Source organism: Salmo trutta, chromosome 7 (assembly GCF_901001165.1).
Source record: "Salmo trutta chromosome 7, fSalTru1.1, whole genome shotgun sequence".
Classification (NCBI taxonomy): Eukaryota; Metazoa; Chordata; class Actinopteri; order Salmoniformes; family Salmonidae; genus Salmo; species Salmo trutta.
The window spans coordinates 43462348-43477649 of NC_042963.1; the positions used below are offsets into that span (position 1 = coordinate 43462348).

Here is a 15302-nt window from a genome sequence, read left to right on the forward strand (position 1 = left end):
GTGTCGAACCCCAGTAAGACTAGCTGTCGCCATTGGTGTCGGCTAATGGGGATCCTAATAAATCAAATCAAAATTGTGACAGTCTTAATACTCTGAAGGTCTATACAGTATGCTTACTGGGTGTGAAGGGGGGACTGATGTTAGATTACTAATTACTTGGGTACCAATAAAGTCTATAAAAGGAGGCATCGTGTGGCCTCAAAAAGTAATACATCATAATGTCCAATCTTATTGATGAGGAGATAGATAAGAGCCTTCACAAAAATCGCAGTCAATTATTGATGAAATTGTATTATTACGGTATTGAGACATTATCTTTACCCACATACCAGACAGACACACACACACACACACCTGTTCCACACTTCAATGGAATTCCAATGGGTCGATGTGCTTGACTCAGGTGATCTATAAAGCTCACGGCACCTTCCCCTATTTGAAGGACGAGAGAATTGTGGAGAACACGCGTCCCACGCTCCAATTGGATTGTGTAATGATCGGATGGATATGCAGTGTACATTTCCAGAGGATTTCATTGGCCGCCTGCTCTGTGCCTCTGTGATTAATTTGTAGCAGCGTCTTTCAGGTGGTGCCCAGTACATGCGGTATTGAACATTGCATCTACTAATTTACGTTTCTCTGTTAGCGTTGCTGTCAGTCTCAGCAGCTGGAAGGCTTTAGCCCTTTGCTGCAATGTTATAATCCTGCACTGAAGCTACCGTTTTGTAAGTATTTTCTATTGTGGTTGTATGCGCACTGGACCGTATGGAGGGATATCGCGATGATGGTCTGCTCTAGGAGAACCAAAACTTTGGTGTCGACATGTGTTATTTTGAGTGGCATGACCAATATTGTCTGTCTTCTCTACGTCGGCTGGATCACTAATTATGTGGCCAATGTGAACACCAAAGTCCCAGAGCCCGAACTGGAGAGGAAGTTTGAAGATGACAACAAGGGTGAAAGTCTGAAGATTATAGAGCGACTGGACCGACTGGAAAATGTGGTCAACCAACATATCCAAGGTTAGCCTATTCATAGACACGAACTACCTTTAGCGCATATGGACGATAGTATATTTTGGCATGGAGTTTTGGTTAAAAGCCCCGACGCTTGTTCTAGACTAAATGTTAACATGCATCTCTTGCGGTAAGGTTTTGGAAACACAAGGAACGTATATTTCATATCAGCGAGAAATAATTTCCAAAAAACAAAGGTTAAATTATAACACACAGGGCCATAACCAGGGTTTTAGTGAGGTCCAAAAGGGTGGGGGGGTGGGGGTACTACTAGTACTACTAAATAAATAATATATTTTTAGTTGAAGCTCATTTACTGCATTTCTATACAATAAAAAAACTTTTAAATGTTATTTGGACAACAGCAAAAACAAGAAAAAATTACCCTAGCCATCATCACCTTGGCTGATGTAGCTTCATTCACCTCAGTCGTTCTACAAACAGAGGACTAAATTGTCATACTCGAGTAAAAGTCACCAGGGGAAAAAAGTGTTTGAGAAAAAAACGAAAACTATTTGGGTTTTAAATATACTTAAGTATCAAAAGTAAAAATGTAATAATTTCTAATTCCTTATATTAAGCAAACCAGACAGCAGAATTGTTTCAATTATGTATGGATAGCCAGGAACACACTCCAACACTCCGGCATCATTTACAAACTAAGCATTTGTGTTTAGTGAGTCTGCCAGGGATGTTCTCTTGATAAGTGGTGAATTGGACCATTTTCCTGTCCTGCTAAACATTCAGAATGAAATGAATACTTTTGGGTGTCAGGGAAAATGTATGGAGTAAAAAGTAGATTATTTTCTTTAGGAATGTAGTGAAGTAAAAGTTGTCGAAAAATAGTAAAGTAGAGAGACCCCCCCCCCCAAAATACTTAAGTAGTACGTTAAAGTTTTTTTACTTAAGTACTTTACCCCACTGGTTATAACCCTGAAAGGGGGGAAATATGATAAATTATTCACACTTACATGTAGCATTGGTGATTTTTAGAACTGTATTGATTGCATTTTAATGTTGGCTTATAGGGAATATAGGCCATGTGGAGATGTTCATATTGAAACATGGCTTCTCTTTTAAAGTTCCTAACTTGTTTGATAAGATTAGTACATATTTTCTCAGGGGACCCCACATGGTGCCCCGACTCCAAGTTTGGGAACCACTGCACTAACCTCTCTCTGTGCTTGACTCCTCTCTCTCTCTGTTTTTTACTCTGCTGCTTCCTGCATGCATTGCAGCCTGCCTCAGCCTCACCACTGAGTACCACATTACTGTCTGTCTCAGTAGCCTACTCTCTGTAAAGTTATTATGAGAACTTGGTAGGCAATATTTTATTTGTTTGTAATTTTACCCCCATTTTCTCCCCAATTTCGTGATTACGATCTTGTCTCATAGCCTCTCCCGTTCCCGTTGGGGAGGTGCAGAAAAGGTCGAGTCATGCGTCCTCCGAAACATGACCCACAAAGCCGCACTTCTTAACACCCGCTCGCTTAACCCGGAAGCCAGACAGCTGCACCAATGTGTCGGAGGAAACCCCATTCAACTGATGACCGAAATCAGCCTACAGGCGCCTGGCTCACCACAAGGAGTCACTAGAGCGTGATGAGCGAGGTAAAGCCCCCCCTGGCCAAACCCTCCCCTAACCCGGACAGTTGTATGGTGTTTCCTCCAACACATTGGTGCGGCTGGCTTCCAGGTTAAGCGGGCAGTGTGTTAAGAAGCAGTGCGGCTTGGCAGGGTCGTGTTTCGGAGGACGCATGGCCCTCGATCTTCGCCTCTCCCGAGTCCCATCGCTGCGACTGCCGTACGGACAAGACTGTAACAACCAATTGGGAAGAAAAAGGAGGGGAAAAAATTATTTTTTCAATTTATTTTTTATTTCACCTTTATTTAACCAGGTAGGCAAGTTGAGAACAAGTTCTCATTTACAATTGCGACCTGGCCAAGATAAAGCAAAGCAGTTCGACAACATACAAAAACACAGAGTTACACATGGAGTAAAACAACATACAATCAATGATGCAGTAGAAAAAAAAATAAGACTATATACAATGTGAGCAAATGATGTGAGATAAGGGAGGTAAAGGCAAAAAAAGGCCATGGTGGCAAAGTAAATAAAGTATAGCAAGTAAAACACTGGAATGGTAGATTTGTAGTTTGAAGAAAGTGCAAAGTAGAAATAGAAATAATGGGATGCAAAGGAGCTAAATAAATACAGTAGGGGAAGAGGTAGTAGTTTGGGCTAAATTGTAGTTGGGCTATGTGCAGTGATCTGGGAGCTGCTCTGATAGCTGGTGCTTAAAGCTAGTGAGGGAGATTTTTGTAGTTCGTTCCAGTCATTGGCAGCAGAGAACTGGAAGGAGAGACGACCAAAGGAGGAGTTGGCTTTAGGGGTGACCAGCGAGATATACCTGCTGGAGCGCGTGCTACAGGTGGGTGCTGCTATGGTGACCAGTGAGCGGCGATAAGGGGGGACTTTACCTAGCAGGGTCTTGTAGATGACCTGGAGCCAGTGTGTTTGGCGACGATTATGAAGCGAAGGCCAGCCAACGAGAGCGTAGAGGTCGCAGTGGTGGGTAGTATATGGGGCTTTGGTGACAAAACGGATGGCACTGTGATAGACTGCATCCAGCTTGTTGAGTAGGGTATTGGAGGCTATTTTGTAAATGACATCGCCGAAGTCGAGGATTGGTAGGATGGTCAGTTTTACGAGGGTATGTTTGGCAGAATGAGTGAAGAATGCTTTGTTGCGAAATAGGAAGCCAATTCTAGATTTAACTTTGGATTGGAGATGATTGATGTGAGTCTGGAAGGAGAGTTTACAGTCTAACCAGACACCTAGGTATTTGTAGTTGTCCACAAATTCTAAGTTAGAACCGTCCAGAGAAGTGATGCTGGACAGGCGGGCAGGTGCAGGCAGCGATCGGTTGAAGAGCATGCATTTAGTTTTACTTGTGTTTAGGAGCAGTTGGAGACCACGGAAGGAGAGTTGAATGGCATTGAAGCTCGTCTGGAGGGTTGTTAACGCAGTGTCCAAAGAAGGGCCAGAAGTATACAGAATGGTGTCGTCTGCGTAGAGGTGGATCAGAGATTCACCAGCAGCAAGAGCGACATCATTGATGTATACAGAGAAAAGAGTTGGCCCAAGAATTGAACCCTGTGGTACCCCCATAGAGACTGCCAGAGGTCCGGACAGCAGGCCCTCCGATTTGACACACTGAACTCTGTCAGAGAAGTAGTTGGTGAACCAGGCGACGCAATCGTTTGAGAAACCAAGGCTACTGAGTCTGCCGATGAGGATGTGGTGATTAACAGAGTCAAAAGCTTTGGCCAGGTCAATGAATACGGCAGCACAGTATTGTTTCTTATCGATGGCAGTTACGATGTCGTTTAGGACCTTGAGCGTGGCTGAGGTGCACCCATGACCAGCTCTGAAACCAGATTGCATAGCGGAGAGGGTGCGGTGGGATTCGAAATGGTCGGTAATCTGTTTGTTACCTTGGCTTTCGAAGACCTTAGAAAGGCAGGGTAGGATGGATATAGGTCTGTAGCAATTTGGGTCAAGAGTGTCACCTCCTTTGAAGAGGGGGATGACAGCAGCTGCTTTCCAATCTATGGGAATCTCAGACGACATGAAAGAGAGATTGAACAGGCTAGTAATAGGGATTGCAATAATTTCGGCAGATCATTTTAGAAAGAAAGGGTCCAGATTGTCAAGCCCAGCTGATTTGTAGGGGTCCAGATTTTGCAGCTCTTTCAGAATATCAGCTGAATGGATTTGGGAGAAGGAGAAATGGGGGAGGCTTGGGCAAGTAGCTGTGGGGGGTGCAGTGCTGTTGAATGCAGTAGGGGTAGTTAGGTGGAAAGCATGGCCAGCCGTAGAAAAATGCTTATTGAAATTCTCAATTATAGTGGGCTTATCGGTGGTGACAGAGTTTCCTATCCTCAGTGCAGTGGGCAGTTGGGAGGAGGTGGTCTTATTCTCCATGGACTTTACAATGTCTCAGAACTTTTTTGAGTTTGAGTTGCAGGAAGCAAATTTCTGCTTGAAAAAGCTAGCCTTGGCGTTTCTAACTGCCTGTGTGTATTGGTTTCTAACTTCCCTGAAAAGTTGCATATCGCGGGGGCAGTTCGATGCTAATGCAGAACGCCACAGGATATTTTTGTGTTGGTTAAGGGCAGTCAGGTCTGGGGGGAACCAAGGGCTATATCTGTTCCTGGTTCTAAATTTCTTGGAAGGAGCATGCTTATTTAAGATGGTGAGGAAGGCATTTTTTAAAAAGTAACCAGGCATCCTCTACTGACGGGATGAGGTCAATATCCTTCCAGGATACCAGGGCCAGGTCGATTAGAAAGGCTTGCTCGTTGAAATGTTTCAGGGAGCGTTTGACAGTGATGAGTGGAGGTCGTTTGACCGCTGACCCATTACGGGTGCAGGCAATGAGGCAGTGATCGCTGAGATCTTGGTTGAAAACCGCAGAGGTGTATTTAGAGGGCACGTTGGTTAGGATGATATCTATGAGGGTGCCAGTGTTTGCGGCTTTGGGGTTGTACCTGGTGGGTTCATTAATAATTTGTGTGAGATTAAGGGCATCAAGCTTGGATTGTAGGATGGCTGGGGTGTTAAGCATGTCCCAGTTTATGTCACCTAGTAGCACGAGCTCTGAAGATAGATGGGGGGGCAATCAGTTCACATATGGTGTCCAGAGCACAGCTAGGGGCCGAGGGGGGTCTATAGCAGGCGGCAACGGTGAGAGACTTGTTTTTGGAGAGGTGGATTTTTAAAAGTAGAAGTTCAAATTGTTTGGGTACAGACCTGGATAGCAGGACAGAACTCTGCAGGCTATCTCTGCAGTAGATTGCAACACCGCCCCCTTTGGTCGTTCTATCTTGTCTGAAAACGTTGTAGTTAGGGATGAAGATTTCAGAGTTTTTGGTGGACTTCCTAAGCCAAGATTCAGACACAGCTAGGACATCCGGGTTGGCAGAGTGTGCTAAAGCAGTGAATAAAACACACTTAGGGAGGAGGCTTCTAATGTTAACATGCATGAAACCAAGGTTATGACGGTTACAGAAGTCATCAAAAGAGAGCGCCTGGGGAGTAGGAGTGGAGCCAGGCACTGCAGGGATTCACCTCTACATCCCCAGAGGAGCAGAGAAGAATAAGTATGAGGGTACGGCTAAAAGCTGTAAGAATTTGTCGTCTGTGACGTCCAGAATAGAGAGAAAAAGGAGCAGGTTTCTGGGGCCGATAAAATAGCTTCAAGGTATAATGTACAGACAAAGGTATGGTGGGATGTGAGTACAGAGGAGGTAAACCTAGGCATTTAGTGATTATGAGAGAGATATTGTCTCTAGAAACATAATTGAAACCAGAAGATGTCATAGCATGTGAGGGTGGAGGAACTGAGAGGTTGGATAATGTATAATGAGCAGGACTAGAGGCTCTACAGTGAAATAAGCCAATAAACACTAACCAGAACAGCAATGGACATTGCATATTGACATTAATAAGGAGAGGCATGCTTAGCCGAGTGATCAAAGGGTCCAGTGAGATTCAGACGGCTAGCCGGGCCATAGGTAGCAAGCTGGTGGAAGATGGAGGGAGGTCTGTTTTTAGCCACCTCGTGCGTTTCCGTCTGTGGGTTAGTGGGGTTCCGTGTGGAAGGAGGGACCTGTCCAAGTTGGCAAAATAGTTAGTTATAGTGGCCCAAGAAAAGTGTCGGATAGACCTATTCAGATAGCAGCCGATAAGACAGCTAATGATTAGCCGGCCGCAGATGGGCGATCAGGTTACGTCGCGACGGAGGGGCCAGTTGGATATCTCCCTCCGGCAGATAACATCGGTGGTCCAGTCGTGAAGACCCGATGGGGCTCCGTATCGGCAGTAAAAAGGGTCAGGATAGGTGATTGTAGCCCAGGAGACACATCAGCTGGCTAGCTCAGGAAAAGCCCACGAGTGGCTGATGGAACTCTTCAGCTGGCTAGCTCCGTAATAATGTGTGTTAATTCCGTGACCGACGTTGCCAATAGTCACTCAGGTAGCAGCTAGTTAGCTGCAAGATCCAGGTGTAAATGTCCAGAGCCTGCGGTAGAAATCGGGGAAAGGAGAGAGAATAGGTCCGGTATGCTCTGGTCTGAGTCGCGCTTTACAAAAACTGGCGATAGCTTTTCGAGCTAATGGATAGCTGAGGACAGCTAACCGTGGCTAGCTGAACTCCAACATTAGCCAGTGAAAATGGCTAACCTCTGGCTAGCTTCTGTTGTGGAATTCAGATGAGGTAAATAATACTTTCTTTTTTAAATTGGTGAGGCGGGTTGCAGGAGAGGCTTTGAGGTTGAGTTTTTAGAAGAAAAAATGTAAAAAGATAAGTGAAGAGAAATATGTAAATATATATATATATATATATATATATACACGGGACACGACAAGAGGAGGGTAGGGGACGTCTGAACTGCTATGCCATCTTGGATAAATTATAAATAAATTATATTAATAATGGCAACAGAAATAATAGTTATTAGTTTTTATTTAATGTCAACAGCTGATCTGAGGGAAGACAATATGCAGTAAACTGGATTTTTTTCCCTCCCCTGATCTCTTAACAAGACAATTGAGAAAGCTGCTGGAATATACTCTAAATAATCATCTTTCACTAATTATTTACATGAAAATGTACTTTTGTAGTTTACTGAAGAAAGTCCTAGTACTACATTACCTGTAAACAATAGAGTTATTATAAAATTTACAATCATTAATCTCATAGTAAATATTTTGCATACAATTCAGGGCTGGCCACAATTACTCTTGAAGAGCTGCAGGGTTATGCAGGCTTTCTTGTTCAAGCCCAGTTCTACCATACCTGATTCTACCTTTCAAGATATCGATGAACAGCTGAGGTCTTGAACAGCTGAGTAGTAGAATCAGGTGTGGTAGCGCTGGGCTTGAACAAAAAAGTCTGTATAATCCTGTGGCTCGTCAATAGCAAATTTGCTAACTCCTGGTACAAACACTGTGACAAATGACGAACTGCTGAGAAAAACCTGTAAAATACAAAGTCATTAGACTAGTACAAAACACTTTTTTAAGAATACATATTTACAAATCTGACATTGGATAGGTGCTTTAAATCCTTCAGCTACCAATGTTCTTAGTAATGCTGTACACAGATGTCCAACTCCAGTAAAAGAGCACACATCCCCACATATTGTAAATGGCAGTATAAATATGAATACAGATAGGATTACTCACAGATTTAGAACAGCCCGTGCATAAGTGCTACTGATAGTGTACAAAGTAATGTGTGCATATGAATAAGCCTAAGTTGTTTGTCAGCGCCACATGGGGCAGCTTGACAAATTTCTCAAATGACAGAGGCACCTGAAAAGGAGAAATGTTTCCTACCTGTGCACCTTATCGCATGCATTTGTACCGTAAGGATGGCATGCATCTGACGGATGAGGGCAACAACGTCTTTCTTGAGTGTTTGAGAGCTGGTCTCTCTATCGTTCACACTAGTACACGTCACACTCTCTGTTTCTTGACCCTTGACAATGCCCAACAAACCCAAAGGCTCTTTTAAGAGACACCTAATTTTGAAAATAAGCACACAACTGGTGCGCCTGTGTGTCGGGAAAGGGAGGGTGGTGTAAAAAAATGAATAATTACGAAATAGAATGGTCGAAATATCCACTTCGGTAGGCGAACCCAGGGCGGTGACGCTAACTGTTACACTACGACCCCTGTTATAGATGCGTCAACTTGACACTACTTAAATGGACAGTCTGGTGATGACAGCATGCATTCATTGCAAAAATGTTTTGTTTATTAACTTAGTACTGGTGGAATGTTTTTCTCTTGCTTGGTAAGAAATGTAAAGTCTAAAACAGTTGATGGGTTAAACGGTTTAATTTATCACATAGCTAACCAAGTTAGCAAGCATGCCATTTTCTTTTGACTGCGCACAGGTCTCGCAAGCAATGATCATTATGTTTTATCTGGATGCTTGTGTGCAATCTGCACCCCTGCTACTTTTTACTTGTCGGTGGAAAATTCAGGTTTTCGGTAACACATTGAAAAGTAACTTGTGTTCTAATGACAAGAAGAAAATGTCATTGACAGAGGGAGCGAGCGTACTGAATTGGATCTTCTAACCGCGACGTGTCTGTTCTGGTGTGCGTGTATTATAAATGAGCAACGTGGCAGTTTTCCCAAACCTCCTGAAATTTGGTGTATCTAACTGGCTATAATAGCAAACAAGGATGTTCGCTCTCATTTGTTTTAGCACCGATTACACACAAGTGTCTAGGTCAGCAGTTTACACAGCTGACTTCAGACCTATGAAAAAACTTCCATAGCAAAATATACCTAGCTAGCTAGTTACCTACCTTTTGCTTCTAGTGTTGCACGGTATACCGAAGCTTCGTTACTTTTTTGATACTACAACATGAAGATGGTTTGGTACTAGAATGTGTTACTTTCGGCACTTCTGTCAAATGTGTCTCACGGATCAAGCCTGTCCTATTAGCTCAGCCGACCCCTCCACATACTCATTGCTATCCTGCGCTGGGAGTCTGGGATGCATCATGTTCGCTCCCTACTCATGATGCAGTGAAGTTAAAACACTTTAATAATGTGACATTGCATGTAGAAATGTTAAAACTGTTTTGCAAACAGCAGTTAACAATGTCCATAGACTTTTTACAGTGGATGAAGATACTGGTAGCTTCTAGCTTTGTAGGCAAACTTTCCTTGCTAGTTGACAGATGAAGCTAACTTCACTACCCTAGTACTTTGTTTGTTATAAACCATAATGCAAAATGTGCTGATTTCAAAGCTGATTGCCTTATTCATTCACTTATTTGGTGTCTCTCTCCCATTGCCTCCATGAACTGATTGCCTCGTGAATGAGAGCGCACATTTTTCGTTTGTTGATCAGTACAATAAAATAAGTCCCAAATCGAAGGGAAACGGATTGTTTGACATTGGTAGCTCTGTGAAATCAGCTAAAACAAGCAAAATAATGCAATGCATGCGCACACCTATTGAATATGCATACACCTGTATTGTGGTTAGGCCTATGTTACGTCTTGATTTATCCACTTTATCAATAGAGATTTACCTTTCAAATAAATTATTACCATTATGTAGTTAGCTTGGTAAAAACAAATTCAAATTGTTTGTATAATTGATTCATTAATGCATACATGGCTGTTGGAAAAAAATGTATGTAAAAATATAGAAATGTAATGATATTGAACTCAAAAGATGCCCAACCATTGAACAGAGCAGTAGCTTATGTCTGGATCAAATGCCATTCTGTGACTTTGGCTAATATGCCTTCTTATTTTGCCCTGGTATTATTTTGGTATCGAGTAGTGCGATACTTAACCTGGTATCAAAGTCAAAATTCTGATATTGTGACTACACTATTTGCTTCTCATCCAACTGGTGTAAGCTAGCTAGCTAGCTACAGCTGCTAGCCTTCTACTAGCTAGCTGCGACTGTTGCGCAGCAACCAAGTTGCACGTGGTGTTAGAACTCCGAGATTTGGCTGGAAAGATGTTAGCATGGTCATAAATGCTACAAAAAGGTAGCGCTTTTTAAAAAAAATGTATGGGGCAGAAATGTGAGACTGGTAAATGTTTTTTTTTCTTCATTTAAATATGTTGTACCTACAAGCTTATTCAGTCCACATGGATCTAAGTCTAATGGTCACCTTATGGACGCTGTAGCCTCGTTTAATCCGACATCTAGATTTTGAGAGCCAAAATAATTCTGACCACCCTAATGCTTACGACCCTGTCAAACAAACGAGAACCACTATTCCAGATAACGTCTGGATGGATCATGACAAGGGGAGTGTGTTGTGTACCTCCACGTTGATTTGCACATTTTCGTAGACATCGGTGCCATATTGGTTTACAGATGATGGCAGGGAGATTTGAATTTAACATTGAGCTTTAACCAATGCATACTATACCGGCGCAACTATAATTCAGGAAATTATGTACTCAGGGTTTTTTCTGGCTCAAAAATGGGCTTAGGTGGTGGGCATGGCATGGAGTGCGGTCTGTGCGGCTGAATTTGAGAATTGTATAGGACCTCATCTTGGCGGTGTAAAGAAATTGTTGCATTTTTAAACCAATTTCATGCAATTCTTCTAATTTCTCCATGGAGCCGAGAGACATTTTTGCGGTTTTTAAAGCAAATTTCCTGCAATTCAATGCATTTTGCCACGGCTAGTGCCATGGTCTTTTGCTCAAACATAACTCAAATTCTATACCTGCTAAATTCATAGTTTCTTTTATTTTGAATTCAGTTCTGCCTCACTGTCTAGCTTTTATTTAGGTGATTTGTTAGTTCTCAAAGATTATCTTTTTAAATCTGTAGGTCCATTATCTTTTCTACATACTTTATCTGGTTTTAGTCGTTTTAAAGTTTACACCGAAAGCGGTTTTCCATCCCGAAAATGTGTTTACATTTAGGTGACCTACTGTAAAATAAAATGCAATCAAAACTATTCCATGTAATGTGATAATCAATCTTAACCACATCGTGTTAAATTCAAAGTATTTGATATTGTCCTGTCCAAGTACAGTTAGAGGAGTTAAGCAATGCTTTAAACACCATGCTAAAAGAGGATTAATAGTTTACACTAATACAACAGGATGGACATATACAAATAGCTAGGAACTAGTGCAGTGCACTTCACACTGGAGGTCAGCGTGCAGAGTGACACAAATGCTGGTGGTGAGCTGATGAGTAAATTTAGCACTTGGAGCATTTGGCAAGTACTCCCATAGATGCACCACTGTAGCTGGTGCCATGTTACATTCTTGGGAATGGGTCTGTTTATGTTGTCAATGATATCTGTTAGCACGCAGGGAGCTGAGGAGATCACTTGAGAAACTGTGGGACCTCAAAAGACCTTTAATGCCTATAGACCTACACATTTTTGGGAGACTTAGGCTATGTCCAATTTTGCCCTTTATGATAAAATGAGAGATGCCATGGAGTTTCACATCTTTGCAGTGGACTATAGTGTGTGTGTGTGCGTGCGCGAGTGCCTATTCATCAAACATTCAGTACATGACTGCAGTTTGTGCTTCGTGTGTACAGTAGAAGGAATGCCAGGTCTTGCGTTAGGAGGTTAAGAATGTTTCCTATTAGATACCACCCAACCCTGTTCCCAAGGCAAGCTGACAGGGAACGTTGAGGCCCGCGCCAAATGATTAAAATGCAGAAGGGTCCTCTCAGCAGCTGGATTGGCCCTCACTAGACCTATAACGCTAATCTTTAATTAAAGATAAGAGGGACCGCCACTGCAGTTGATCCAGAACCCCCCCCCCCCCCTTGGGAGGTTCATAATGGACTCACCCTCCATAGGGGACAGTCAGGAGCATTTTGGAGTTATGACCCACTCCACACCCACCTCCTCCAGAGTAAGGGGGAGGATTCCTCATGCATAAAGTATGTGTCTCACTCTTACCTAAGTAATGTGTCACCAAGTTTGTAAAAAAAAAATTAAAGTATCCTTCCAACTTTCTCTCAGGTCATCCTGCCTGCCTTGCAGTTCACACACTTTACAGACCACTCTGTAGAACAGTGGTATTCAAACTTTTCTTGTGACCCCACACCAAATCCACACAACCTTAAAATTGGTACATTTTGATTTTTACATCAACAATAACCTTCAGTCCATTGCATTTTCATCTCTTATCAAAATGAGTAAATGCATTTTCTCATTAATATTGTATTATTCAAATTATCGTTCTCAACTTTTGTATATTGTCCCATAAAATAATCTGTACTCGTAATTTTTTTGTTCCCCCACCACCCCACTAGCAGTCACAACCTCAACTTTGAATACCACTACTGTGGAACATACAGCAGAGCAGACTGCATATTGTATTCATACGTGCTGTATCTATAATTAAAATTAAAAAAAATTTACTAGTGTAATAGTGCAAAGTAAAACATTTTGGTTATTTTATTTATATATATATAATAAATAATTTTGGGGATACAGTTGATGTGACAACTTTCATAAAGTAATCATTGTGTAAGGTGAAAGCATACTTTTTATTAAACCAGACCACACAGATCAGGGCATCTACATTTCGCATGGTCCCTTCCTCCTGTTTGTAAGATAAGTGTCAGTGCCTTCTGCCTGAGAGGGGCTTATTTCCTCAGAATCCATTAAAAGCAGGGAGTCCGGTTTTCACGCTTGTCTGAAATGTCTGATTACATTGTCATCTGAGGGGAATGACACGGTACGGCAGCCTGCTCCGAGTTTGTATCCTGTGACGAGGCAGTGCTTTCCTTTTATTTTATTCATTTTTTTATATTTAACAAGGCAACTCAGTTAAGAACAAATTGTTATTTACAATGACGGCCTACCACGGCCAAACACTCCCCTAACCTGGATGATTGTGCCAATTGTACGCCACCCTATGGGACTCCCGATCACGTCCGGTTGTGATACAGCCAGGGATTGAACCAGGGTCTGTAGTGACACCTCTAACTCTGAGATGCAGTGCCTAAGACCACTGCACCACTCGGGCTTGAAACGGACGAGGACATTTCAATTACCAGCACATCCTCCCTTATTGAGTCTGACATAAACTGATTTTAGTTCAATTCACTCTGTTGGTCCAGATTTCGCAGAGGTCGCCCTGGAAACGCTCTGGCCATAGTTACCACGCTGATGACTCGCTCTTGCAGCACACATTATTCCTCAGGTTTCAAGTGCCACTTGCAAACATGCCATTCGATTGCTACCACAATATGCCCAGAATGAACTATCTAGAATATGACCGTCTCTCACCAACATTTTAGTTGCCCATGGATTCAGTACAACAGTAGTGAGAGCTTCAAAATGAAATGGGAGATTGAGTATTATAAACTGTATGTAAAAGTGACTGAGGAAAAAGGGGGGGTGGGGGGCAACAGGAAAGCAGCTGATCTTTTGTTGTGTCTTCAGGGTGAATAATGCTGCATCGAGCAGAAATGACGTATTCTAGTCATTCCATTTCCTCACTCCTACTCCTAGAAGGAATCAATCAGCATGGTGTTGGAATACTATGACAATCTTATCAGGGCTTTTTACATTCACCACTTTCAAGTGCGCTGCAGTGCCAGTAATTTATTATGGGTCAGCTCATTATGTCACTTTTGCTTGACTTGTGTAATTTGAATGTGCCTGAGGATGATCTTTGCCCTGTTTTTCAATGCATTTGTATGGTTGCTTTAAGATGACACACAACACCCTTTCACATTTCATTCTCCTGGAGCCTTTTTATTGGAAACTGAAAATAAGTCATAATCACAAAGGAGATGGAATCTGTAGAAAGGGAATGCTGTGGTACTTGAAATAGAAGGCCTATGTTTTGAATGACAATGAAGAAAATGACAATCTGATGTTTTAGTAGGTCTTGATTTGGCCGTACAGAGAGAGCATTTTTCTAAAGAAAATAAGTACCATCTTTATATCAGTGCTGTGAAATAATTTGGTATTATTTATCGACCCTGCCAAAGTTCTATCAAAACCCTTTTCTGATGTATTGAGAGCTTCACACATTTGCCGACTGTTTGTCTGTGTGTCACATGTGAGGGCAATATCACACAAGCAGGAGCAGAAAATATTTAGATTTTAATTTGTATAGCTTGGGGCGCATGAAACTCACTACAGTCAACAGGGATAGTCCACCTTGAAATTAACCATTGTAGAAAAACTTAAGTGATTCTCTGCCATCTTCAAAAGCCTCTGCCATCTCTTGTTGTTTCAAATAAAAACATATCTCAGATTGTTCTGGTAATTCTTACATAGTAACTTTGTGCAAAAGGAAGGATGTTTTAACATGCTGTTTACAAATTGTCAATTTTAGGCCCTTTTTAGACCTACCGTGCCTTCGGAAACTATTCAGACCCCTTGACTTTTTCCATATTTTGTTACGTTACAGCCTTATTCTAAAATGTATTAAATAAAAGCCTTAGCTACCTACACACAATAACCCATAATGACAAAGCTAAAACAAGGTTTTTAAAACAGAAATACCTTATTTACTTAAGAATTCAGACCCTTTGCTATGAGACCTGAAATTGAGCTCAGGTGCATCCTCTTGTTTCCATTCATCATCTTTGAGATGTTTGTACAACTTGGAGTCCACCTGACTCGAATTGATTGGACATGATTTGGAAAGGCATACCCTTGTCTATATAAAGGTCCCACAGTTGACAGTGCATGTAAGAGCAAAAAAACAAGCCATGAGGTCGAAGGAATT

The 15302-nt window shown here is 42.0% G+C and overlaps 1 protein-coding gene across 2 annotated transcripts in view; it reads left to right on the forward strand.

Annotated features, from left to right (window-relative positions):
• Window positions 1-592: 592 nt before the first annotated feature.
• Window positions 593-15302, forward strand: part of LOC115197462 (polypeptide N-acetylgalactosaminyltransferase 18) — a 102456-nt gene continuing 87746 nt past the window's right edge. For both annotated transcript variants that reach the window (XM_029759014.1, XM_029759015.1), the window contains exon 1: window positions 593-1022. In XM_029759014.1, the coding sequence (XP_029614874.1) occupies window positions 782-1022 (241 nt within the window). In that variant the 5' untranslated portion in view covers window positions 593-781. The remainder of the gene's footprint in view (window positions 1023-15302) is intronic.